Source organism: Pavona decussata, unplaced genomic scaffold (assembly GCF_977016875.1).
Source record: "Pavona decussata unplaced genomic scaffold, jaPavDecu1.1 SCAFFOLD_124, whole genome shotgun sequence".
In the NCBI taxonomy this organism is placed as follows: Eukaryota; Metazoa; Cnidaria; class Anthozoa; order Scleractinia; family Agariciidae; genus Pavona; species Pavona decussata.
In genome coordinates, this window is record NW_028145538.1 from 1,924,990 (window position 1) to 1,946,488 (window position 21,499).

At 37.6% G+C, this 21,499-nt stretch overlaps 2 protein-coding genes across 2 annotated transcripts in view; both read right to left on the reverse strand.

Annotated features, from left to right (window-relative positions):
- Nucleotides 1-5,376: 5,376 nt before the first annotated feature.
- On the reverse strand, nucleotides 5,377-10,670 carry LOC146469409 (uncharacterized). The gene is made up of 6 exons (XM_085123286.1): nucleotides 10,569-10,670; nucleotides 9,884-10,010; nucleotides 8,968-8,986; nucleotides 8,058-8,082; nucleotides 7,530-7,665; nucleotides 5,377-6,236 (listed from the first exon to the last, which is right to left on the reverse strand). The coding sequence occupies exons 1-6, from the start codon at nucleotides 10,668-10,670 to the stop codon at nucleotides 5,758-5,760; spliced, it is 888 nt and encodes a 295-aa protein (XP_084979412.1). The 3' UTR covers nucleotides 5,377-5,757.
- Nucleotides 10,671-12,118: 1,448 nt separating this feature from the next.
- Nucleotides 12,119-21,499, reverse strand: part of LOC146469410 (uncharacterized) — a 38,208-nt gene continuing 28,827 nt past the window's right edge. The window contains exons 7-8 of the mRNA XM_085123287.1: nucleotides 13,319-13,459; nucleotides 12,119-12,429 (exon numbers count right to left, since the gene is read on the reverse strand). Of these exons, the coding sequence (XP_084979413.1) occupies nucleotides 12,119-12,429; nucleotides 13,319-13,459 (452 nt within the window). The remainder of the gene's footprint in view (nucleotides 12,430-13,318; nucleotides 13,460-21,499) is intronic.

Below are 21,499 nucleotides of genomic sequence, written 5' to 3' on the forward strand. Positions count from 1 at the left end.
ACTAACTTTGAGTTTGAAAATCATTTCAGTCGCGCGGAAACACTTGTCGTAGGCCTTCAACCAGTATGGTTTTTTTGTTTTTTGACGAAATGCTATATTTATAGAATAATAATAATAAAAAAAATTATCTTTAGTCGTGTAATAAATCTCTTATTGACCAAGCTTGCTTGGGACCTTACTGGGAGAATATCGGCCCGACCGAGGGCCGATATTCTCCCAGTACAGCCCTCGCGCTTGTTCAGTACACTGGAAAAAATTTTCAAATCAAGACTAAATGCACGTCCCGGAGGCAAGTTCAACGTCGAGTGGTCCGTGATTAAACATGATTCTAGAAATTTCAAGCGGAAAGATGTATTCATAGTTTTGGCTCTGTTTTTTATTCACTGTAAAATAAAACGGACAAAAATATGCCTGCAAGTTAAGGACTTTATCCGTTATTCTATTTGGATATCGGTGGATCGTGGAAAAAGATTACTCTTGTCGGTTAGTGTCTGTCAAACATCGCTGCAATCACCACAATTCAAATTATCTTAAATTCTAACCAGAAGTAACGAAATAAACTATAAACCCTATCTAGAATTAAGACTTTATTTTCCTACCGAAGAGTTTTCGCAGTGGAACACATGAGAACGTTGTCTAGTTATCGAGTTTGCCGGGAACCCTATTTGTATGTCTGTTCATGAAACACTGAAACAGCTGCTCTCTATTAATATCATCAGACTGTAAGAAACGTTTTGGATTTGAGAACTAAGACCTTATTTTAGTTTTTTTAATTTCTAACCAAATTGATTTCTAACTTATCAGCGTTTTATTTTTCCATTTCTCTTTTAAAAGAGGTTATTTCTGGCAGACTTTTTATGCTGCTGCTTTAATTCATATTTCATAACATAACATTTAAGAAGCTACGGCGGCGAAGGCATAGGGAATGCGCAGCGCCATGCATTATTTTAGAACGTTAAACCTATTGTTTGTGACGTTTATTAATGATAATAATAAAAATCACAAAACAATAGGTTTAACGAGCTAAAATAATGGCTCCGCACGATAGTTATCCTGTTGTCCTTTGCAAAGCAACAGCGCCGGAAACGACAAATGAAAACATTTATGCAGAACACGAGCGCATCACGGAATTTTTGTATTTTTTTTTGTGAATGTAAACACCGTTTTCACCAAACCAGTTTCTATGGCTGCATTCATCAATTTGAGCGAATTGGAATAATCGTGGAGTAACTCATGTTAAGTCACGTTTAGTTTGTTCCCTGACCAAATGAAAACCGACAGAAATAAACTGAAGAAGCAATGACGATAGTCATGGTGTATTGGGGCCTTTCATTACAATTTATCGAAGAAGATACACGCCAAAAAAATAAAAAAAACATATCTGGGTTCAATGTTTTAACTTAATTTATTTGTTAATTAATTATTATCATTATTATTATAATTATTATTATTACTCTTATTATTATTGTTATTATTTTATCCAGGGCACTAAACGGTTGGTATAACTGTTGCCCAGTCTCCCGAATTGTAGCTTTTCTAGAAAGAAGCCGGACTCGTGATCATTTTCAGTACAACACATTCCACATGAATGCCATAAATTTCATTCCGTGCTAATATTACGAGCAACTTCTTTGGTTATAAATGCATTATTTCAAGTGTGGGACGAATGGAACCCTGACTTAATTTGTTCGTGTGCTGTTGGTATCACTATTTTTCCAACTCTACGAAAATAGTCAATGCAGATACAAAGTATGGGCTAATGGTTACTGAGAAAAGAATGAAGCTTTCTTGAAACTGCTTTTTGCTGTGTAACACATGTACATTGAACAGAATTGTCGCAGCTTTCATTTTTTATGCTAACATTACCAGCACCTTTTTGGTCACCAAAGCCTTATTTCTAGTGTGAATGAGTTACTACAGTGATTTAATTAGTTGGTGTGATGTTGGTATTACATTTTTATAAACTCTACAAAAATACCAGCAAATGCAAATACAAAGTATTTACTAAATAGAGGAATGACGCTTTCTTCGAACACTTTTCGCTGTAAACTGTTATGGTCCTTCAGCATACGAACACGGCCAGTACATCAGTTACGCCGACATTTCCAGCTAGATGAAAATATCAATAAAAATTATGGGAGGAGAATTGAGTTTTAATCATTACCCAAAAAAGGCATGATGAACCATACCAATTGCAAAACGAACGGAATAAAAACTGCTTTAGTTTAATTCTCCTTTCTTGTGAATGAGCGATGAAGACTCGTAGAACAAGTTTTTATTTAAGAGTCATTCTATAATAGTTGAAATAACCCTACGAAACTACGAAACAGTGCTTTCGTGCTAAATCTTTGGTTCGATCGAGTGAGTGGGTAATAGGCCACCGTAAAGAGATATGAGAGCTGAGGTTTAGAGCGCGAGCCCTTCTCCACAATTATTTGCCCTGAGGAAGGGCTAGCACTCGAAACGTCATTTGAATTATTTCTTTACGTCGTCCAAATTACCTTATTTAACGTTATCACTCCCCAAAACTAGAAACATAATAACAACCCAATCTACTCGTATATGCCCCAGGGGTAAATATTACTTTGCCGCTTATGAAAATTGCATTTGTATGTTATTCCAGCTTGCTGTCAAACCAGGTAAGCTTTTATTAGGAGAAGCTGGGAAGTTTCTTTGCTATTTTGACGAGTAGGCAAACAGGCTTGAAAAAAAAGTGTTTGTATGGAAATCCGATGTCAAATAATTTTCATTGAACATCGCTTCTAAAAAAAAATGAATTTGAAACTTTCGGAACTAGGAAAAGGATCTTAAGAAAAAAAATTGGAGGGATGTGGCTGTGCCAGAAAGCGTCTAGTCGTGTTTTGAACTTTCCATACATTTGTCTGTATATCGAACCAGCTGTGTACTGCTACTAAAAATACCTCCGGGAAAACAATACAGGGATATGTACGTTTTGTTCACTACAAGCTTTGTGTTGAAATATATTTGCTGTGTTGGTAATTGAGGTTGGACTCCTTATAATAAACAATATCATGTTGTCTGGAACAACAAAAATACTTTATATATCGACGAAAAATTGTCTTTTTTAGTTATAACAAATGAAATTTTATTCCTTTATTGTTATCAATTGTTTTATTGATACAGATTCAATAAACAACAAAGTTACTTTTTTCTTAAAGGGAGGGGTTCACATCTCAGCGCATGTGCATGAATCTGAATGCTTTTTTTCTCTTTCTTATTAACTTTATGGCCTTAAAAATCCCACTAACATATACTTTAGTAATCACATTCTATAATTAGTCCAAGCAAAACGACTGATGACCAAAATTCACAGAAAATGATAGTGGATTGTACCCATATCGTTGCTTTTGAATTTAGTGTCGACCCGAAGGATTTATTCCACGGTTGATGCATTTTCAGTTATTTGCATGCGAAATAACGTAATCGTATGAAAAAATTACCACCCGAGTCACCTATTCCCTTCCGAATGGTTCATAACAACGAATTAAATTAAGCAGGCTTGGGTCATAGCGAGAAAAGACGAAAAAGTATTTTAATTCATGGACATGCGCAGAACCGTGAACTCCTCCCTTTAAAGTTTCCATGTCCACTTGCTTACAGGTGAATGTCCAAACAAAGTTTTCCCAGAGCTTGTGTTACCAGGCCTTGCCCTAAATTACAAGGACCTTTCTATGCTTATACCCCCATGTTTCATTATTTCTTTGGAATCCAGGTTGATTTTGGATACAGTTTCGTGCATTGCTAAACAAACATAGACTATACAGATCTTGCAGATGTTTCACAACCAGCTGTGTTGTTTACAGATCCCTACTAATGATAATCAGTGATGTTAAGAATTGTTATTCTTAACTGTGGCTTTTTATTTATTCGCTTTCATTGAGTATTATTTGTTTTACTGCAATATTCTAAATAATAACAGCAATTGCTACATACAGTCGTTGACTGCCTATTTTTATTAATAAAACAACCGGCATTATCACAGCTCGGTTGCTCCCACCTTGCTACATCTACAACCAAGCATAACGGAACGGGGCATGGGCACTCTCTAATGCAGTAGTTTTCAATTTTCTATTACTTTGAGAAGGTCTTAAATACGGATTTACATGATGTGATGGCACAGGAAACGAATTGTTACACCTGCCTAGTTCCAGGCGTTTCTCTTTTGCAAAACTTTGTGCGCATGGAGTGGTAAGATTATTGGAAAGAAGGCAGGAGACAACGACGCTTCTTTTAAAATTAATGACCATAATAAATCGATTATTTATTGGCGTCGTCGTCCAAGTAAAATTTAAGTGTTGCGGTGAGTGCAGGGATGGTCCAATAAATGACAGGTCCCTAAATGACTTAGATTTAAAATCTTAATATCTTATACTCGATCTTGTGGAGAAATGGAGACCAATTCGCAATCATTCTAGGATGTCTTCGAACTTGAATCTTTAATTAAACTGTGTCAACACAGCTTAAGCTTAAACTTCAATCAATGGTTCACTTTAAAAGCCCCTTATATATATACCTTATGGACATCAATCAATCAATCAATCAATCAATCAATCAATCAATCAATCAATCAATCAAACAATGAAATGTCTTTATTCAATCATAAGATATACATACATATTATATGTCCAGTTACAATGCAAGTTGATTATTTAAAGAGTCATAAATATACTATGGTCTATGGATAAAAATTGTAATTGAACGTTATATTGAAATGGATGAAAGTGATATAATAAAATAACTAACTATAATACGTTATAGCTTAAAATCAACCTGTTCAAAAACACACTTTAAAAACGAGTTGTGGGAATTCTAGGCCTAATTCAGTATAATCAGTCAGTTTGTGTTGCAGACTTTTTAAAGGATGTGCACCAAAAGAATAAGTTTTTTTTTAAATATTCGTATCTTGTTTTCCAAAAACTTCACGTATGTCTAAAGCCGGAGATGTCAATTTGCACTTAGAGCATCTATCTAAACAAACTTGGGCAATTGTTAATTCAGCATCACTAGCTCCGAAAACAGCTAAACCATAAGCTAAGTTAGGAAAAACCAAACTTACTTAGTTCTTGTTGATCATAACCTTCTTTCCTTAGACATCAAACTATATACACATTTGTTAGCCTTAGCTAACTTATTTCTAACATGTGATGTCAACCCTCCAATCTCAATTAATTCGATGTCCTTTGGACAAAACATCAAAAGTTTAAGGCAGACTGTTCAAGAGCATGTCATTTCAATTAATTGTACAGTCTATTGATACTTATCGTCGTGTAAACATTTTATTGGATTACTCCAAAATACTTTTTTGAGATGTTTTGTTTATTGTGCCCGTAGTACATAATTAAAGTATGGAAAAAATTCAAGTTGCCGAACAATGATCCGACTTGCATTGATCAGTTTCAGGAAAAGCTCAAAAACAAATTTATATGATAATTTATATGAAAATTTGAAAACACTTGTTTTTCAAAACGTCAGTGACCAAAGATAGCTAAAATAGGATTCTAAAAAAGTGACATTTTTGAGGATTTTTGACCCATCGAGAAGGCATGACAAAAGTCAAAAGGTATCATATTTAATGAGTAGCAGCTTACGGCTTAAAAAATGAGGACCTTTTGCAAGCTCGGAACTGAAACTCTGTCAAAGTACGTAGTTGCAGTAGATTGGACGTAGCATGTGAGAGAGTCGAACATATTTAACTAATCTGCGAATGCTTCTTGTCCCTATAACCTCTAACTCTCTTCACATATACCAAGCATACACATCAACACAAGTAGTACCACTGTTCCCACCCTCTGAACAATCTACGAAGTCCTGTCCATACCAGATCTGTAACTCTTGGTTCCGTGACAAAGACAATGGGCTGGAAAGGTTGCGAAAAAGAAGTTCTGGTGATTTGGGTACAATCCCTTCAAGAGAGTAGACGTGTTTTTTCTGTCCGCAGTCATTAGCTGGCGATCGCATTGCTTTCAAGTCTGGAGGCAGAATGGCTTCTCTGTTAGCATTTGTTATTATCGTCATTAGTTTGTTTCGTGCATAGTAATATAAATTGGTGCATCCCCAGTACGAAGCATCGTCAACAGGATTGCAAAGTATGGACCCTCCGCGGCGAACAAGCTTCATGGTCATGACACGACCAGTCTTGGTCATGTGGAAGGCACCATATTTGTTATCTCGAGCACCAAAGCAAACAGGATTTATGTTGATTTTCTGCCAGACGTCTAAAAGTGAATACACTTTATTAGAAAACGTAAGGTCCATTGTATTGGCTATAAACTTTTTCACGCCAGTTGGAAGAATTCAGAAGAGAGAGCAGGTTACAAATTGAAAAAGTAAGAGAAAGTATTTTTATAAAATACTGAAAATTAAAAAAAACAGCAAGTGATCACACTGTAATAATAATAATAATAATAATAATAATAATAATAATAATAATAATAATAATAATAATAATGATCGTTTATTCAACCTTTTTGCAGTATAAACTGAATAACAAGGCGAGTCATTAATTACGCACAAATATATCGGACACATAAATATAACTGTTAATGTTAATACATATCACATTTCGCTATTTCAAACAAGATTCTGTAGAATGTTCTCCTTTGATAAATGAAGTAACTGACTGAATAAATTGCACGACTAATAAGAAAGGAATAAGTAAATGAATAATTGGGTAAATGAACGTATGAATGGAGAGAAAGAAAGAAAGAAAGAAAGAGAGAGAGAAAGAAAGAAAGAAAGAAAGAAAGAAAGAAAGAAAGAAAGAAAGAAAGAAAGAAAGAAAGAAAGAAAGAAAGAAAGAAAGAAAGAAAGAAAGAAAGAAAGAAAGAAATATATAAAGAAAGATTGCAAGTCGTTGCAACACGTTTTGCCGGGGAAGACATCACATAGTGTGAACCGCCAATTTAATTCTGTCAAAGCATCTTGCCACGGTCACCAAAATTAAATTGTTGAATTGTTTGAATCAAGGAGATAAATGCAAGCTCCCTGGGCTAGTATCCTCAAAATTTGTAATGGTCCGTTATGTTTTGTGTGAGAGGCAAGTCCTTGCCTCCACTGAAATTAGATAATGAATTACACAAGAAATCTGGGCCCAGTTGTTCAAAGCCTGATTAAGCTAATCCTGGATTAACGGGAACTTTGATTCGAGTTTAAATACTAAACAATAAAGATTTTTCAAAAAGACTTTGGTTCCTCAGCTTTTACTTTGACTTTTCTTTACTATTAGCCTAAAATTAGATCTTAAAACATTTTTAACGAGTGAGCTGAAAACCTTGGTTAACTTTTAATCGTACATATGCTTTGATCGGCTTTCGAACAACCGGGCCCAGGTATCTGTGCCTGGTCAATTTAGTACCCTTCTACTCGAAGGAGCGTGTTTCTCTGCAGGTACATTACTGGTTTAAACATTTTGAATGACAACACTGTCAACATTAACACTACCGACGAGCAATGGAAGAAGGAGCAGGGGGACTCAAAAACAGTTGTCACTAAAACCAGATACGCTGTACCTTGACATTTAGCCAGGATCGCCTGACCGGTATTTTCCTCTGAGTATATCCAGTATTCGCTGCTATTCATTTTGTCTCCCTCACTTGCCTTGATTTCGCTACAGGATTGAGCTGGTCGCTCTGGAACTGAGCCTATGTGTGCTGCATGATAAACATGATACAAAACTACTTTAATTACCTTTTTACAATAACTGGTTCGTACGAAAGAGACAAGCTCAAAAAATATGCTGCAGATTAAGAACAGATAAGAGTTGGTCAAGGTATAAATCTGTCAAAAACCAAGTGAAACAGCGATGAAAGTGGCTAAAGCCTATTATTATGGAAATATTAGGAATTTCCCGGAAAGTAGTCAAATCAACCCAATTAACTGGAATTAATGCTCCCCAAATTGGTGATGTTTCTTACACTTCTCCTCAAGGAATAGGTGGTCTCAAATAATCACTTCTCTAACGTAAGGCCATCGCTAGCCAGAGAAATTCCACATACCACATACCTTTGCTTTAACCTAAACGACCAACGATATCGTATTGGAACTCGATCAATAACTCGCAGCCTTTAAAAAAGTGTAGTGGTCTTGGTGTGACACGTGACAAGGACGCTCGGGATTTTTCGAGGGTTTTGTAAAACTACATTAGGCCCAATGAAAGAACGATTGGTAGGTTGCAGGTTGTAGAGTAAAAACATTTAAAAAGAGCATTACTGCTGTCCAGCACCTTATTTAAGGAAAAAAATAGAAGCAAACTCGTATACGAGGTTTAAATGTGTGCTCCAGTTAATGGCATCAACGGTTTCCTTCCATTTTGACTCCTTCATAGCTAAAAAAGATGTAATTCTTCCACTTGTGGTAGCCTGGAAACGAGCGAGGAAAGTTGACTAGAGCCTTCAGGGGCGTGGAGAGAGGCTTATATTTTGGCGCCTTTTTTCGCGGCTACCATTCTGTTGGCGTACGATACCTTTGTGGTGGTAACTTTTTTTGGGGGTGAGATATTTTTGGTCAGGACTTTTATCGGTGATTACAACAAAGGAAAGCCAGGATTGTCATTCTTATGCTAAACATTCGTGTCAGTGTGTTTTTCCTTTTTTTTTTTTTTCAATAGAACTTTCTGGGGTTGCGTTCATTAGACTGTTTTTGGTCCGGGTGTAGACTAATGATAACTTTGCATACTTCAGAAATACCTGTCACTGATATACCTGAGTATCCCCCCTCTCCGGGCTCCATATATCCCTTGATTACAATTTTCTCTAGTCAAAGATTGAGTCAAACAATTTGCTCCACACTGCCAAAATTAACCTTTTATCTATTGTCTTGCAAATCAATATAAAATGCCACTTAAGCGAAATACTCTGATTGGCAATATAGTGCAGAAATCTATAATGCTTTATCGTTCTTTTCTTTTCTTTTCTTTTTTGTTTTTGCACATCCACAATTTCTAATTACCCTTGAACTTGCAGCCTATCTGAAGCGAGAATTATTTTACAACTTAACTCTATTTCAACTGTACATATACATGTACTGGCTTAAGGTGGGGCTCTACCTGAATTTGAGTGAAATTTGAAGAGGTTTTAAGAATGGATAGAAGAAAGGAAATGATTTTTGGAACACTAACAGACAGTTGATAACCACGCAAAAGCACCCCAGGTTGCTAGTGGACTAACTTGGTATTCGTCTATTAATTATTAACTACAAATTTTAATTTTAAAACTTCTCTAAATCTTCAACATTTCTTATTTCTTTTAAATTTACCAATCCTTCAAGAAAAATTATTTCCTTCCAAATATACCTAAAAATCACCCAAAAATTCATAAAACACCCGAAATCATTGATTTGTGTTATGAAAGGAGGGTTTTTGTATTGCTTGAAATGCAAACAAAATATTTCCATTTGACCGATTTTAAGCGGCGTGAAAACGGCTTTCAGGTGAACCCCCACCTTAATTTCAGGCGTTTAGTGCATGACAGGCTGAACACATCAGTTTTCCTGCATTAAAGATCACTTAATGATGGCTGTATTTATTTTAATGTTTAACATTGAACTTCTCCTAACATTACCTTATATGTACCACTTACGTATTGACTGTACATTATCAACCACACAGATCAAAACAATGATGACAACAGTCAATAACCACAGTCATTCTGACAACCAAAATAGATTGATTCTTTGAATTATGAAAACTCAATTATAGATTGCTTTTAGCCGTTTCAGTTAGAAATAATAATAATAAAAATAACAATAATAATAATAATAATAATAATAATAATAATAATAATAATAATAATAATAATGATAATGATGATGATGATGATGATGAAATGCTTTAGATTCCCTTAACCAGTTTATATAAGTCACTTACGTTTGCAGTTGACCCCGTCGCCTTCAAATCCCCGTTTACAAGAACAGTTGTAAGATCCAATAGTGTTGACCCACTCGGCTTCCTTGTGACATTTGTGGTCATCCTTCGTGCATTCATCGATATCTGCCTAAGAAAGAAGCGCCTTAGTAAAACCAGGAAATCTTTAAAAAATCTTCAAAAAAAAAACGTTTCGAGGGAAAAGAAAGGTCCCGTGTAAGTTTAAGCGCATTTAAGCTAAAATGAACTAACAGTTAGACGATAAGTTCCAGGTTTCTATCAACTAATAGTTCGCCCTGAATCAACTATCAGGGCCAATAGGAAACGAAGAGAAAAAAGAATATTTGGTTTTATCGACTAAGTCGATTAGGTAATTTAGCCATCGTAAAGAGATTCCAGAGCTGATAAAACTAAATATTCGTTTCCACTACCCTTACAGTTTGTTTAGAAACTACCCCTTATCTAGGAAAGGGAGCAATGTTTCCAATTGTTTAGCATGAGCCAGTGAACAACCTATTTAACAAAGAAATTCTTAAAAACTGGTTATTTTTCAGTAGACGGTGTAAACTAATGTTACGCACACTCCCATGGTAGTCTGTTGCAAATTAGAACGCTCTTGTTTACATTAACTCTCGGCATCAAACTACAGCCCACAATGCTATTTTCAGTTTGATTTATTCTGTTATACCTGGCAAGGTTCTTCCATTTTCCCGGAGTTTGGGGAACAGAACTGAATTGTTGTTCCAGTCTTCCGTTTCTGTTTAGCCTTAATTTCGTTATTGCCAGTCATTCTTAGCGTGTTTTCTCAGTTGGGGATGGAAACTCGCGAATGAAATTGCGTTAATTCTCTTTCGGATGCAGCTGAACGGAAAATGCTACTCGATTCTCTACCTGTAATATTTACAAAATGAAACTGGTAATTTTAGTGGAAGCGCCCTTTGGCACAAGCTCTTTTGAGGGTCGTCAGTTTTGTACTAAATAATACTTGACATTTATTTTTGCCGACAAGAAATAAAAATAATTTGTAAGCTGGCAAGTGCAAGCACTAAATAAGTGGATAAGTTGTTTGCATACATGAATCAAAACTTTAAGTCGTGTCAGTAATATCTAATTTTTAATTGTCCGCCACTAACGAGTTGTGAACTCACTATCTTGAAATTTATTACCGTCCTTGAAGGGAAAACGTTGATAAATAGAAAACTTAGGAATGAGGACTTTAAATCTGAATTCTCTGTACAAAATACTCTTTGTTCACCTGTCGTGCAATAAGAATCCGTATATCCTGGAGCGCAGGTACAGCGGTATTTATTTTCTTCCTAAATTGGAAAACAAATTGCGCCGTTTTTGCATGGGTAACTTGAACATGGACTCTATCAAGAAAAGAAGAAGGAAAAAATTCCAGTAAAAAGCAGTATTATAAATGCAACAATTTAAACTTATGTCAATGACATACAATAATGAACTCTAATAAAGTAAAATTGGATTTTGGAGCACATATTGAAAAAGGCGATACTATTATATATTCTACTAAAACGATATGATAAATTATGGAAGATAGAAATGTTTCCAAACATGTGCGATCTAATGGAGTATAACTGAATGATATCAACAGTTGCTTCGATCTGGCGACTTTTGTTTATCTTTGAGTAATAAATTAATGAAGAATAAGTTGACATAAACATAGTCTTAACTTGGTAACGCCAAACTGAGCTGAGTTTGCAGATAATCAGATTTCTCTTTTTTCATTAAACCAGTAATAAGTTCCTGTTTTTGTTAACGCAATTTCAAGTTTGGCCAATTCGCTAAATTCTCAGTTATCACCTAGTTTCTAAAACAGATGATCCAAAATGTTAGGTAATTGCTTACCACGTATTTTTCAAGTTCTCAGCTGTTGGATGAAATACCTTTGTTTGTTATAGATATGAAATTTTTCTCATTAATTTTTCGATCGTGAACCTTGGTATTCTTCAGAAAATCAGTTTAAGTGCTTCGTTTTTCGGTCGCACACTTCGGTGTCCTATTATTACTTTTATCTCACATTATTAGGCACAAATTACCTTGATGCTGTAATGGTGAAACCCCTGCAAGACCACAAGTTTGTTTGGATTTCTATATTTATCTCCAGTTAACAGTTCACATCGTAGCTTTTTCTTTTCATTTGGCAGAAAAGCAAGGTTGAACGAAAAAGATGGTGGGTTATTCAGGCTGGCGAGAGTACACTCGCTTCGTTTATCCACTTCAAGAGAAGAGTCTAACAGTGATCCTTGAAGGTACTGGTTTTTGAAATGCTTGTAATTCTTCATAGGGTGGTATTATTGCTTCTCTCTTGGGATTTGTTATTATCGTCAATGACGTGTATTTGGCGTAGAATTCTGAATTACGGCAACCCCAGTAGGAAGGATCGTCTTCAGTATTGCACCGTATGGTCCCTCCGCGGCGCACAAGCTTCATGGTCCTGACACGGCCAGTCTTGGTCACGTTGAAAGGACCATATTTGTTATCCCGGGCTCCAAAGCAAACAGGAGCTGTGTTGATTTTCTGCCAGACGTCTAAAGTGAAAACACATTATCAGGAATCAGGAAAATTAAGGTCCATTCCATTAATTCTAAACCTTTTTTTCATACCAGTTGGAAGAATTCAGTAAAGAATAAAGTTAAAAATTGAGAACGTTACGAAAATCTCGTGATGCAATTCGGGAAATGTAACTGAACAAGCAGTATCACAGCATCACAACGAACTAGCTGACTGACTGACTGACTGACTGACTGACGAGCTGACTGATTGACTGACTGACTGACTGACTGACTGACTAGCTGACTGCCTGACTGACTGATTGACTAGCTGACTGACTGACTGACTGACTGACTAACTAACTAACTAACTAACTAACTAACTAACTGACGAACTGACTGACTGACTGACTGACTAACTAACTGACTGACTGACTGGATGACTAACTGACTAACTAAATAAGCAAACAAGCTAATGAATAAATAGATAAATACATAAAGGGTAGAAAATGAGGCACATCTGTAAGGGGCCAACCCTCTCAAAAGCCTTCAAAGTAAATTTCTTCGTGCGAATTACCCATTCAGTTTTCGTCTAAACACCTAGTTGGGGCGACTAAAGTTGGGTTTCCGGCAATCGAGACAACTGCAAGTTCCCTGCACCTGTCCCCTTGTTGCTTTGTGTGTTCTATTTGTGAGGGAAGTCCTTGCGACCAAAATGAACCAATCACAGACGAAAGCAAATTATGTCTGCCAGATGTCTCCAGTGTACCGCGAGAGAATGGCTTCGCATGATACAGTCTTGTAATAAATGTCCGCAACCAGTTACCTCCTGCACGACAAGACACCAAACACTAACATTACTGTATGAGTAAGGGGAGCGGGAGCAGAGATTCAAACTGTGGTGCCACTAAGACCTGAAACTCCGTACCTTGACAGGTAGCTAGGATTGCCGGACCAGCATTTCCATCTGAGTATATCCAGTACTCGCCGTTCTTCATTTTGTCTCCCTCACTTGCTTTGATTTCGCCACAGGATTCGGCTGGAAACGCTTGCACTGAGCCTAGCGGCACTGCGAGATAAAAGAACGAAACTTCTTTTAAAAGATACATATTTAGTCATTGATAGGTACCATAACAGCCAGCCACTATCGATCGCATTCTTGTCACACAAATCTTAAGCAATTTACAGTCCTTTACCAGGGTCCCAAAATCTGGAACTCTCTCCCAATACCAATTACTTCTTCACCTAGTTTTTTCACCTTTAAGGAAAATAGGGTGCAGTTTTTATCTGTAAAATCGAAAATCTAGTTGACTTAGCCGCACTTACGCAGCTCCATATTTTCTATTCATTAATGACGCTCGGGATTTTTCGAGGGTTTGTAAAACTACATTAAGCCCAATGAAAGAACATTTGGTAGGTTGCAGGTTGTAGATATTTTAGTAAAAACATTTAAAAGGTACGTTGCATTAGTAGATTTACTCATACAAATTTGTTGAATGTCTGCTGTTCAGCACCTTATATCAAGGAAAAAATAGAAGCAAACTCATATATGAAGTTTGAATGTCTGCTCTTGTTAATGGTCTCAACGGTTTCCTTCCATTTCGATTCCTTCATAGCTAAAATAGATGCAATTTTTCCATTTTTGGTAGCCTGGAAAAGAGCGCGGAAAGTTGACGAGAGCCTGGAGAGGCCTAGAGAGAGGCTTATATTTTGGCGCCTTTTTTCGCGGCTACCATTCGGTTGGCGTACGTGCGAATGCATGGTGGCGTCATCTCACTTTCCTCGTTCTCGGAGGGAAAGAGGTTTGCAAGATTGTTTTGCTCTCTTATTTTTGTTATAATCTATCAAATATTTTCGCTCGCACGCGATTGGTCTAAACGCCTGACGTGACCGAATACACCCCAGCTAAAATTGGGGAATATCCGGTGTTATTACTTGGGCGGAGCCCAAGTTATAAAATAGGATTTCTTCGTTAGTCTCAATTGGCAAAGAGGGGTCTACTGCGCGTGCGCTACATTTTGGCCGTATAGTGCATGTATTCACCATAAGCCGCCATTACGGGAGAAAAACAAGGACGTAAAATCAACACAACGAACAACGTACTCTTAAAAGAAAACAGCTAGTATGTGTGTTGTCTGCTAACTCCTTCCATTGAAAGAAACTAAAGGGCAACTTTCCTTCCAGGACGGATATTTTCCAAAAGTTCGAGTTCGATTAACCTCCCTCGCAGACGCTCTTTAGGCTCTTATCGATAAATCCCCCTTCGGTATCAAACGTAATCGATAAGATCAGGCCGTAAACACTGAATTTACATACAGCCTAACAGAACATTTCATTTCTCTGGCCGCAATATAAAAAAAAGAAAACGTTCAATTAACTTTAAAGATTCAAGACCATTCCGTGGGTGAAAGGCTAAGGGTAAAGTCGGAAACTAAAACGAAAGCTTCGAAAATAAATTTCGTTCGGGGTCCAGTGTGAGCGATAAGATCTATTCACCAGAACAAATGTAAACACTGAAAGTTTGCTAATGCACAGCGACAATCAACGCTTGACGTATTAATTTCTTTATTTACGATCACTTGGATAAAGCCAAAATGTGACCCTCCAGGGGAAAACAGGGAAAAAGGTGAACGCACGGGCACGCCAAACTGATACGCTAAACAATAGGCAGTGAGTGAAATGGCACGCCGGCATCTGAGCAGTGTGTCAGACTGCACGGCTAATTAATTTTCATTTTGTTCGTATCGCGCGATAAAAACAAAAGGTGCGTGTTGGATCGAACAACGAAGTGTGTCAAGCACCGCACCGGATGAAATGGCACGCCAGCGAGTAAAATGGCACGCAAGTGACCAACATGACACGGTAGCCGTGTCTAAGATTTTGAATTCTTTTCAATTTACCGCTCTCTCGTCTTGTCAAACAATCGCAAACTTGGTCGGCACGCGAGCTGTGTTTCATCCAGCGGTATAAACATACGTTACTTTAGAAACAATTAAACATTTTGACAGTACCAGGGAGCTCTTCTCAATCGAGTGTGAAATCAAAATTATTCAATTCATCTTTATTAGACGTTCTTTAACGCGACACAAACTAACGGGGGCTACGAGAAAGTGTCAAATGACTCGTGTGCTCTTTTCGGCAAACATAATACGCAAAAATGAAAACTTTCAAAGGAAATTACCCTAAAAACACTAGTTAATGTTGTGAATGAAATTATAACTGTAGAATCTGAAAAAATCCTTCCTTCGGGGTCGAGTGTTAGCGATAAGATCGATTCATTGGAACAAACGTAAACGCCGAAAATTGGCATATTCATACCAACAACAACTGAGTACTGCAACGCTAAATGCATTTTATTTTTACGTTGGATAAAGCCAAAATAGCAACTTTAGCACCCGGGCTTTAGCAAAACTGAAAGCCCCTTCCGATGATACAAAACGTTGAGAGAAGCCGTCGTTTGAAAGCAGAAAAGAACTGCCACGCTGAAAACCCCGGGAAGATTTCGGTCACGTGCTAGGCAACCAAAATCGTTCACGTGTATCAAGTTTCATCCGGCGACGCGGCATTGAGGGAAAAAAATTTTTGGCGATTTTTGAAGGAAAACTGGACGGTTTCTGCTTGTTATTCAATCGCCACGGGAGCTGCAGTGTCTTTCCACTTTATAAACCCAGCTTCTTTCATTTAAAAACTTTCTAAAACCTGAAAACTCTCTCTTTTGTGTCGTGATGTTTTCTCCATTGGCAATCACGCAAAACCACTAAAAGAATGAACGTACACTTCGACCTTTCCGTTGCCTTCCATATCGAAAGGAACAGTGCGAGTAAAGTTTATTTTCTTTTTTGCGTGTTTAATAAACAAATAACTGTAGACATAAATTGAAATACTTCATTCTTTGGTCAAACACAGAGCGCTTTGATTGTGTCATCAGTAAAGTTCTGTGCCATTCCAGTGATCATGAAATAGATTCGTTGAGTTAACTTTCTGTAAATCGGATGTTCTGTGAGGTTTATCTTATCACACGCGTCCCATATCAAACGCATGTCTTTTCGCACGCGTGTCATTTTACACGTTAAGCGTGACATTTTGCGATCGTGTGCTGTTACCAGTGAAAAAGCTGGAACATCTGTCACAGAAAGTCCAGAAAATAAGGGTATCAGGGTGGAAAGGTACTCACACAAATACCCCTCTGTCGCCAAAATTCATCATTACCACTTGAACCTCAAATACTCCTTTGCCGCCAAAATCCATCATTATCTTAGATGCACCTGATGGTTTCAAAATCCGACATGTTTAGTAAGAGTAATGTTTTTTTTTTGTTTGCGTGACATTTACGGTAAAACTACATCACGTTTATCGCAAATACAAAGTGATGCCTTAGACTCTCAGCGAAATTTCTTTTATCGTTCACCTGTCATCAAAGACTGAAGTAACGTGCATGCCCAGATACTATACGCTCCCACAGCGTCTTGTTATTCAACACATTGTGACAATGCCCAAATATGGTCATGGTGAACTCAATATACGTCGTCCGCACATAACAGATATCCCGCGATATACGTAGTTTGCGTGCGTCGGGGATCGAGAAAAATAGCAGAGCGTTTTCAAAAGGTGACGACCTCACAAGAACACCAAACTATTTATAACGCTGTTTTATACTGAACATAAAGAAGACAACCAAGTTAATTTGCTGTTAAAAATTTAATGGTTGGTGCAAAAACGTTTACTGCTTACCTTTCTGTTTATGATCTGGCAAATAACACTTCAGCAAAAACGTTTGATATATTTTCCGCTAGACTTTTGGATTGTCCCTCATCCTAGGGCTCAGAAATTACAAACAGTACATGTATTTTCTTAGATTGGTTCTCTCAACCGTTAAAATGGATCTCAACTCGTCTTGAAGAGATGGAGAAAACCACCTGAGAAAATCCGAGCTCGCACTAGTGAAGTGTCTCGAGAAATTTTAGCTTTCTGGCAGACAAAAAGACGGAGTACAAAGCAATTATTCTCAAAAGCATCCGAGCCGCTTGAAAAACCGTTTATTTCATAAACGATCTAGAGTTCTTACAAGCAACAAGGTACTAGATGCGTTTGCTAAACCACTGAGGAAAGATTGTGAAATTGCTTGCGTAGTAAACAAAGAAATACTCACCCGAGAAATCGTTGAAAAGCTTTTCCAGTCTGTTCAGCTCGGCCCAGCTGACACAACAAATCCTTCGCAGCTTCAAAATACTGTTTGGGTTTAGCTTTTGAGGCTAGAAATTTGTGGAAAATTTTGTCGGAGCCTCCGGCAAAATGAGAGATTGGCGCACTAGACGAGTACTCAATATTTGAATTTGATGCAAAACCCTCTCGATTCATTCAAACTTGAACAAAGCTGCCACTTTCATTCATGCCGGTCGGCGCGCGGGAAAATGTTACGAGTTTCTCTTTTTGACAAATACGGATCGCCTCCAGCTCTTGTGCTATAAACCTGTGCTTTGATATCAATGTGTTGAATAATAAAACAATTATCCTGCTCAATCTTGCGGAATATCGCTTGATTTTAGCCAACTCGGCCTACGGCCTCGTTGGCTAAGTATCAGGCGATATTCCGCGCGATTTTCGGGATAATTGATAATTATAACCCACCCATTAATTTTCGCGCGATTTAAATTTATTGGCTACTTTACGTCACGTGGGGCAAATTCACATGACAGTTATCACGCCATAATCCCCGCTTGCGGAATATTCCCCAAGTGATATTCCCCAATTTCAAAAACTTCAAGGCGCGTCAAGTTTGCAATTAAAATTAATGTCAAGATGGGGGAACGGTTTGCTTTTGTGAGAAGAAGAGATAAACCTGCCGGTCGATAAAGCAGTACCAGAAAACAACATACGCTCTAAACGTTTTTGACGGTAAGCTGTTCGTAAACGAAATGTTGAAATACTCAAGCTCGTATTTGCGACACTTTCTCTTGGTTTGAACTCTGTTCAACAGTCTTTGAATTAAAAATGTAGCAAAACTGAAAAATATGAAAGATGAAAAGTTTTAGCCCATCTTATTTAAGAGTATTTATGATTTTTTTTTCAGTCTGACGAAATGAGAAAGCCATCAACAAGCTATTAAACGAGTTTAATAAGCCCGAAGCTCGCTCACACGACGGCAAATATTACATTTGTAATTTAACGAGTAATCCGTGCTGGCCTGGATAGGAATTTAAATGAAGAAAACATAAATTTCAGCCGTACCATTACTGACAGAGTTCAAGCCGGTTAATGACGCTATCAATGCTCACCTGGTCGAGATCGCTTGCGAAGACAAAATCTCGTCCACGAAACATAAACCAGCCATGATACCCCGAGATGTCGAAATTCTGTTCGAAGAGAAGCAGCTTGTCCTACTCTCGAGCAAGAAGTTTAATCCTCAGCGATTGTGAGCGACTTCGTTGCTGGCTCCATTCAATGTCAAGTTAGCAAAGAAAGTGCTCTGATGGAAATCCAGCAAAACAACCGCTGGCGACTGTAGGTTCAGCCTCGATTTCTTCATAGGTCGTTATTGGCTGGTAAATTTCACCGTTGTATTTTAAATATAAAGTACTGCTCCAATTGAACACGAGATAAAGGAACAGAACGTGAGAACGGCAAAGAGCCGGCTGTTTCGTTGACGGCGGTTTACACTTTTTACGGAATGCGATACTGTACAGTTTTTCGCTTTCAGTGACCTTCAGCTTGTTCTCGAGAACCTTATCCGCCACTTGTATCTTGCTCAGTTTTGTCTTTTACGGAATTAAATAAGTTTCCCTTCCTTTTAAATGTTTTACCTTCTCGGGTGTCAGTAAAACGCGGGGCCGGGGTCGGGGTCGGGGTCTCTTTTTTTTATTAATTAATTTATTTTTTGTGTCTTTTTTATTTCTTTTCTTTTTTTTTTTTAACCCAAACGCCGATGTGCATCAGCAGTCCATCATTTCTATATCTTACAGTTCGCATACAAACCCATAAAGGAAATGAAATGCAGTGGAGCTCATTTGTCAGGGACATCACCGCAAACGATCCGCGTCACATTTCAGTCAAGACAGCCGAATGTAGAAGCTGCACAAATTTCTTTTCTAGTTAAGCGCCAAGTTCGATATATCAGAAAACGACAAGAAAATTTTTTTCCTGAAACAATTTTTTTTTCTTTTTGAATGCGTAAATCTCTGTGAAGAGTGACAAGTCTACGCGACACCCTCGCGCATTTTAGCCTTTTTAAATCTAGCTTACAGGAGTACATCAGGGGCACCCAACGGATCGTTTCGGTAAATTATCTGTTCGAAAGGGCCTTAATCTCCTACAATTTTCTAAAGGGGATTTTCACTTCGAACTTTCGTGATATGGGAAATTTAAGGCCTGTTGTTTTCGGATTGACAAATTTGTCGTTTCGGGCACCCGAAAAAAGGTCAGCTAAGATTTTCGGAAAGGAAATAAGACCTAAGGTTTTTGGGAAATGGACAAAAATGCCCTAGTAGTTTCGAAGACTCAAGTTCCCCTAGAATGACCAAACAGATAAAAATATTATAGCGCAACCTAAAATCAAACTGTCATTGCAGTGGGGGGCGGGGGTTAAACGTTTGTTTGAAAGATTTTTTTTTGGGGGGTAAAAATTTTCATACACTCGATTTTTTAGAAAACCACCCCCCCACCCCCTCCTCTAGGACGTAATAAACGATCGGTCCCTAATGTCCGGCATTTGAATGGAATGTTGAATATTTCTCATTCAAAATACTTGGGAGGCAATTGTTATTTTTGAAATACTTAATGCTGTAATTTAAAAAAAAATTTATAGCTTTATACCGTCGATAGACCAGGGAAACTTCTCCATTCAAATTTAAAAAAACCGGTGTCTCGTGACGTGGATTGACTGTAAAACTCCCTTCCTTCCAACGTGTTGTGGAGGGTGATGGTTGGACACGTAAAAAACGATTGAAAGCCCTTCCCATGAAGCTCAGTGTACAATTCATGTTTGATCCGTTGGTGATAGCGAATATCCCGGCCCCGACCCCGGCCCCGCGTTTTACTGACACCCAACCTTTTCCCCGAACAAACGCTTTCGACTGAAGCGAAATCTGACGTGGAGAAGTGGAGATTTTGGAAGACAACTATGCAAACTTTGACGTGATTGACATATGACAGAATGGCAGATCCTGCCGATTCCCGCATGTTGCGAAATATATTTGAAGGATAATAAACACAATAGCCTCCATTTAACGTTGAAAATATGCTCAGATATTTGTCCTTGGACATTATCTGCTCCTCAAAGCTCACAGTTCGCTTCTCGGAACAAATAATGTCAGCGGACAAATATCTGAGCATATTTTCGCGCCAAATTTTGCTATTGTTTATTAAATTCGTCTCTTTGTGAAAAGTTGTGAACGGCGGTGGACAAGACTATATTTGTGTTTCGGTTCAAAACAGCCGGAAAAGAGGACTCATTGATTGTAAGCTTTTGAGGTAGATTTAAACAAACCTGTTCTGTTAGTTAGTTTTATGTACACCGCTTCAAAGACTTGTTTTCTTCCGATTGTTGTGTTGAATTTAGTTTGTAGATAACACATGTTTACCAAACAGAGTTTGAGCGCAGTTTGCAAGCGAAAACAACCACGACCGCGAAATGTTGATAAGTTCAGTTATAAAGATTAGTTTTGTCGCTCATAACCTTTTTGTAGTATTAAAGTCACACGTAGTTTTGTGTCTGATGTATCATATTTCGAACATAAACGTAGTTTTTTTTAGCAAGGGTTTACAATTTCCTTGCTGAGCATCATTTTGAAGCTTCTCGACTTTATTATGCCTAAAAATCCTTTCTTTTCTGTCACACGGTTGTTAGCTATTCGCGACGGCTTTTATATATTTTGTTTTGATATAATATTTTGAGCATGTTTGTTGATTTGGAAAGAACAATTAAAGAGCATTATCAGGACAAACATAAGAAAATGGTGTGGAAAGCTGGGAGACAAGCTCAACCTTTCTTTTTAAACAGGAAGTTCCGGTATAAATGGTTCTCACCTTCAGTTATCAATCAACCATCAGCAGCGTAAACAACTGACAAACAACATGTGCCTTTTTCTTCGGCTTTTACCTATAAAATCGGCTT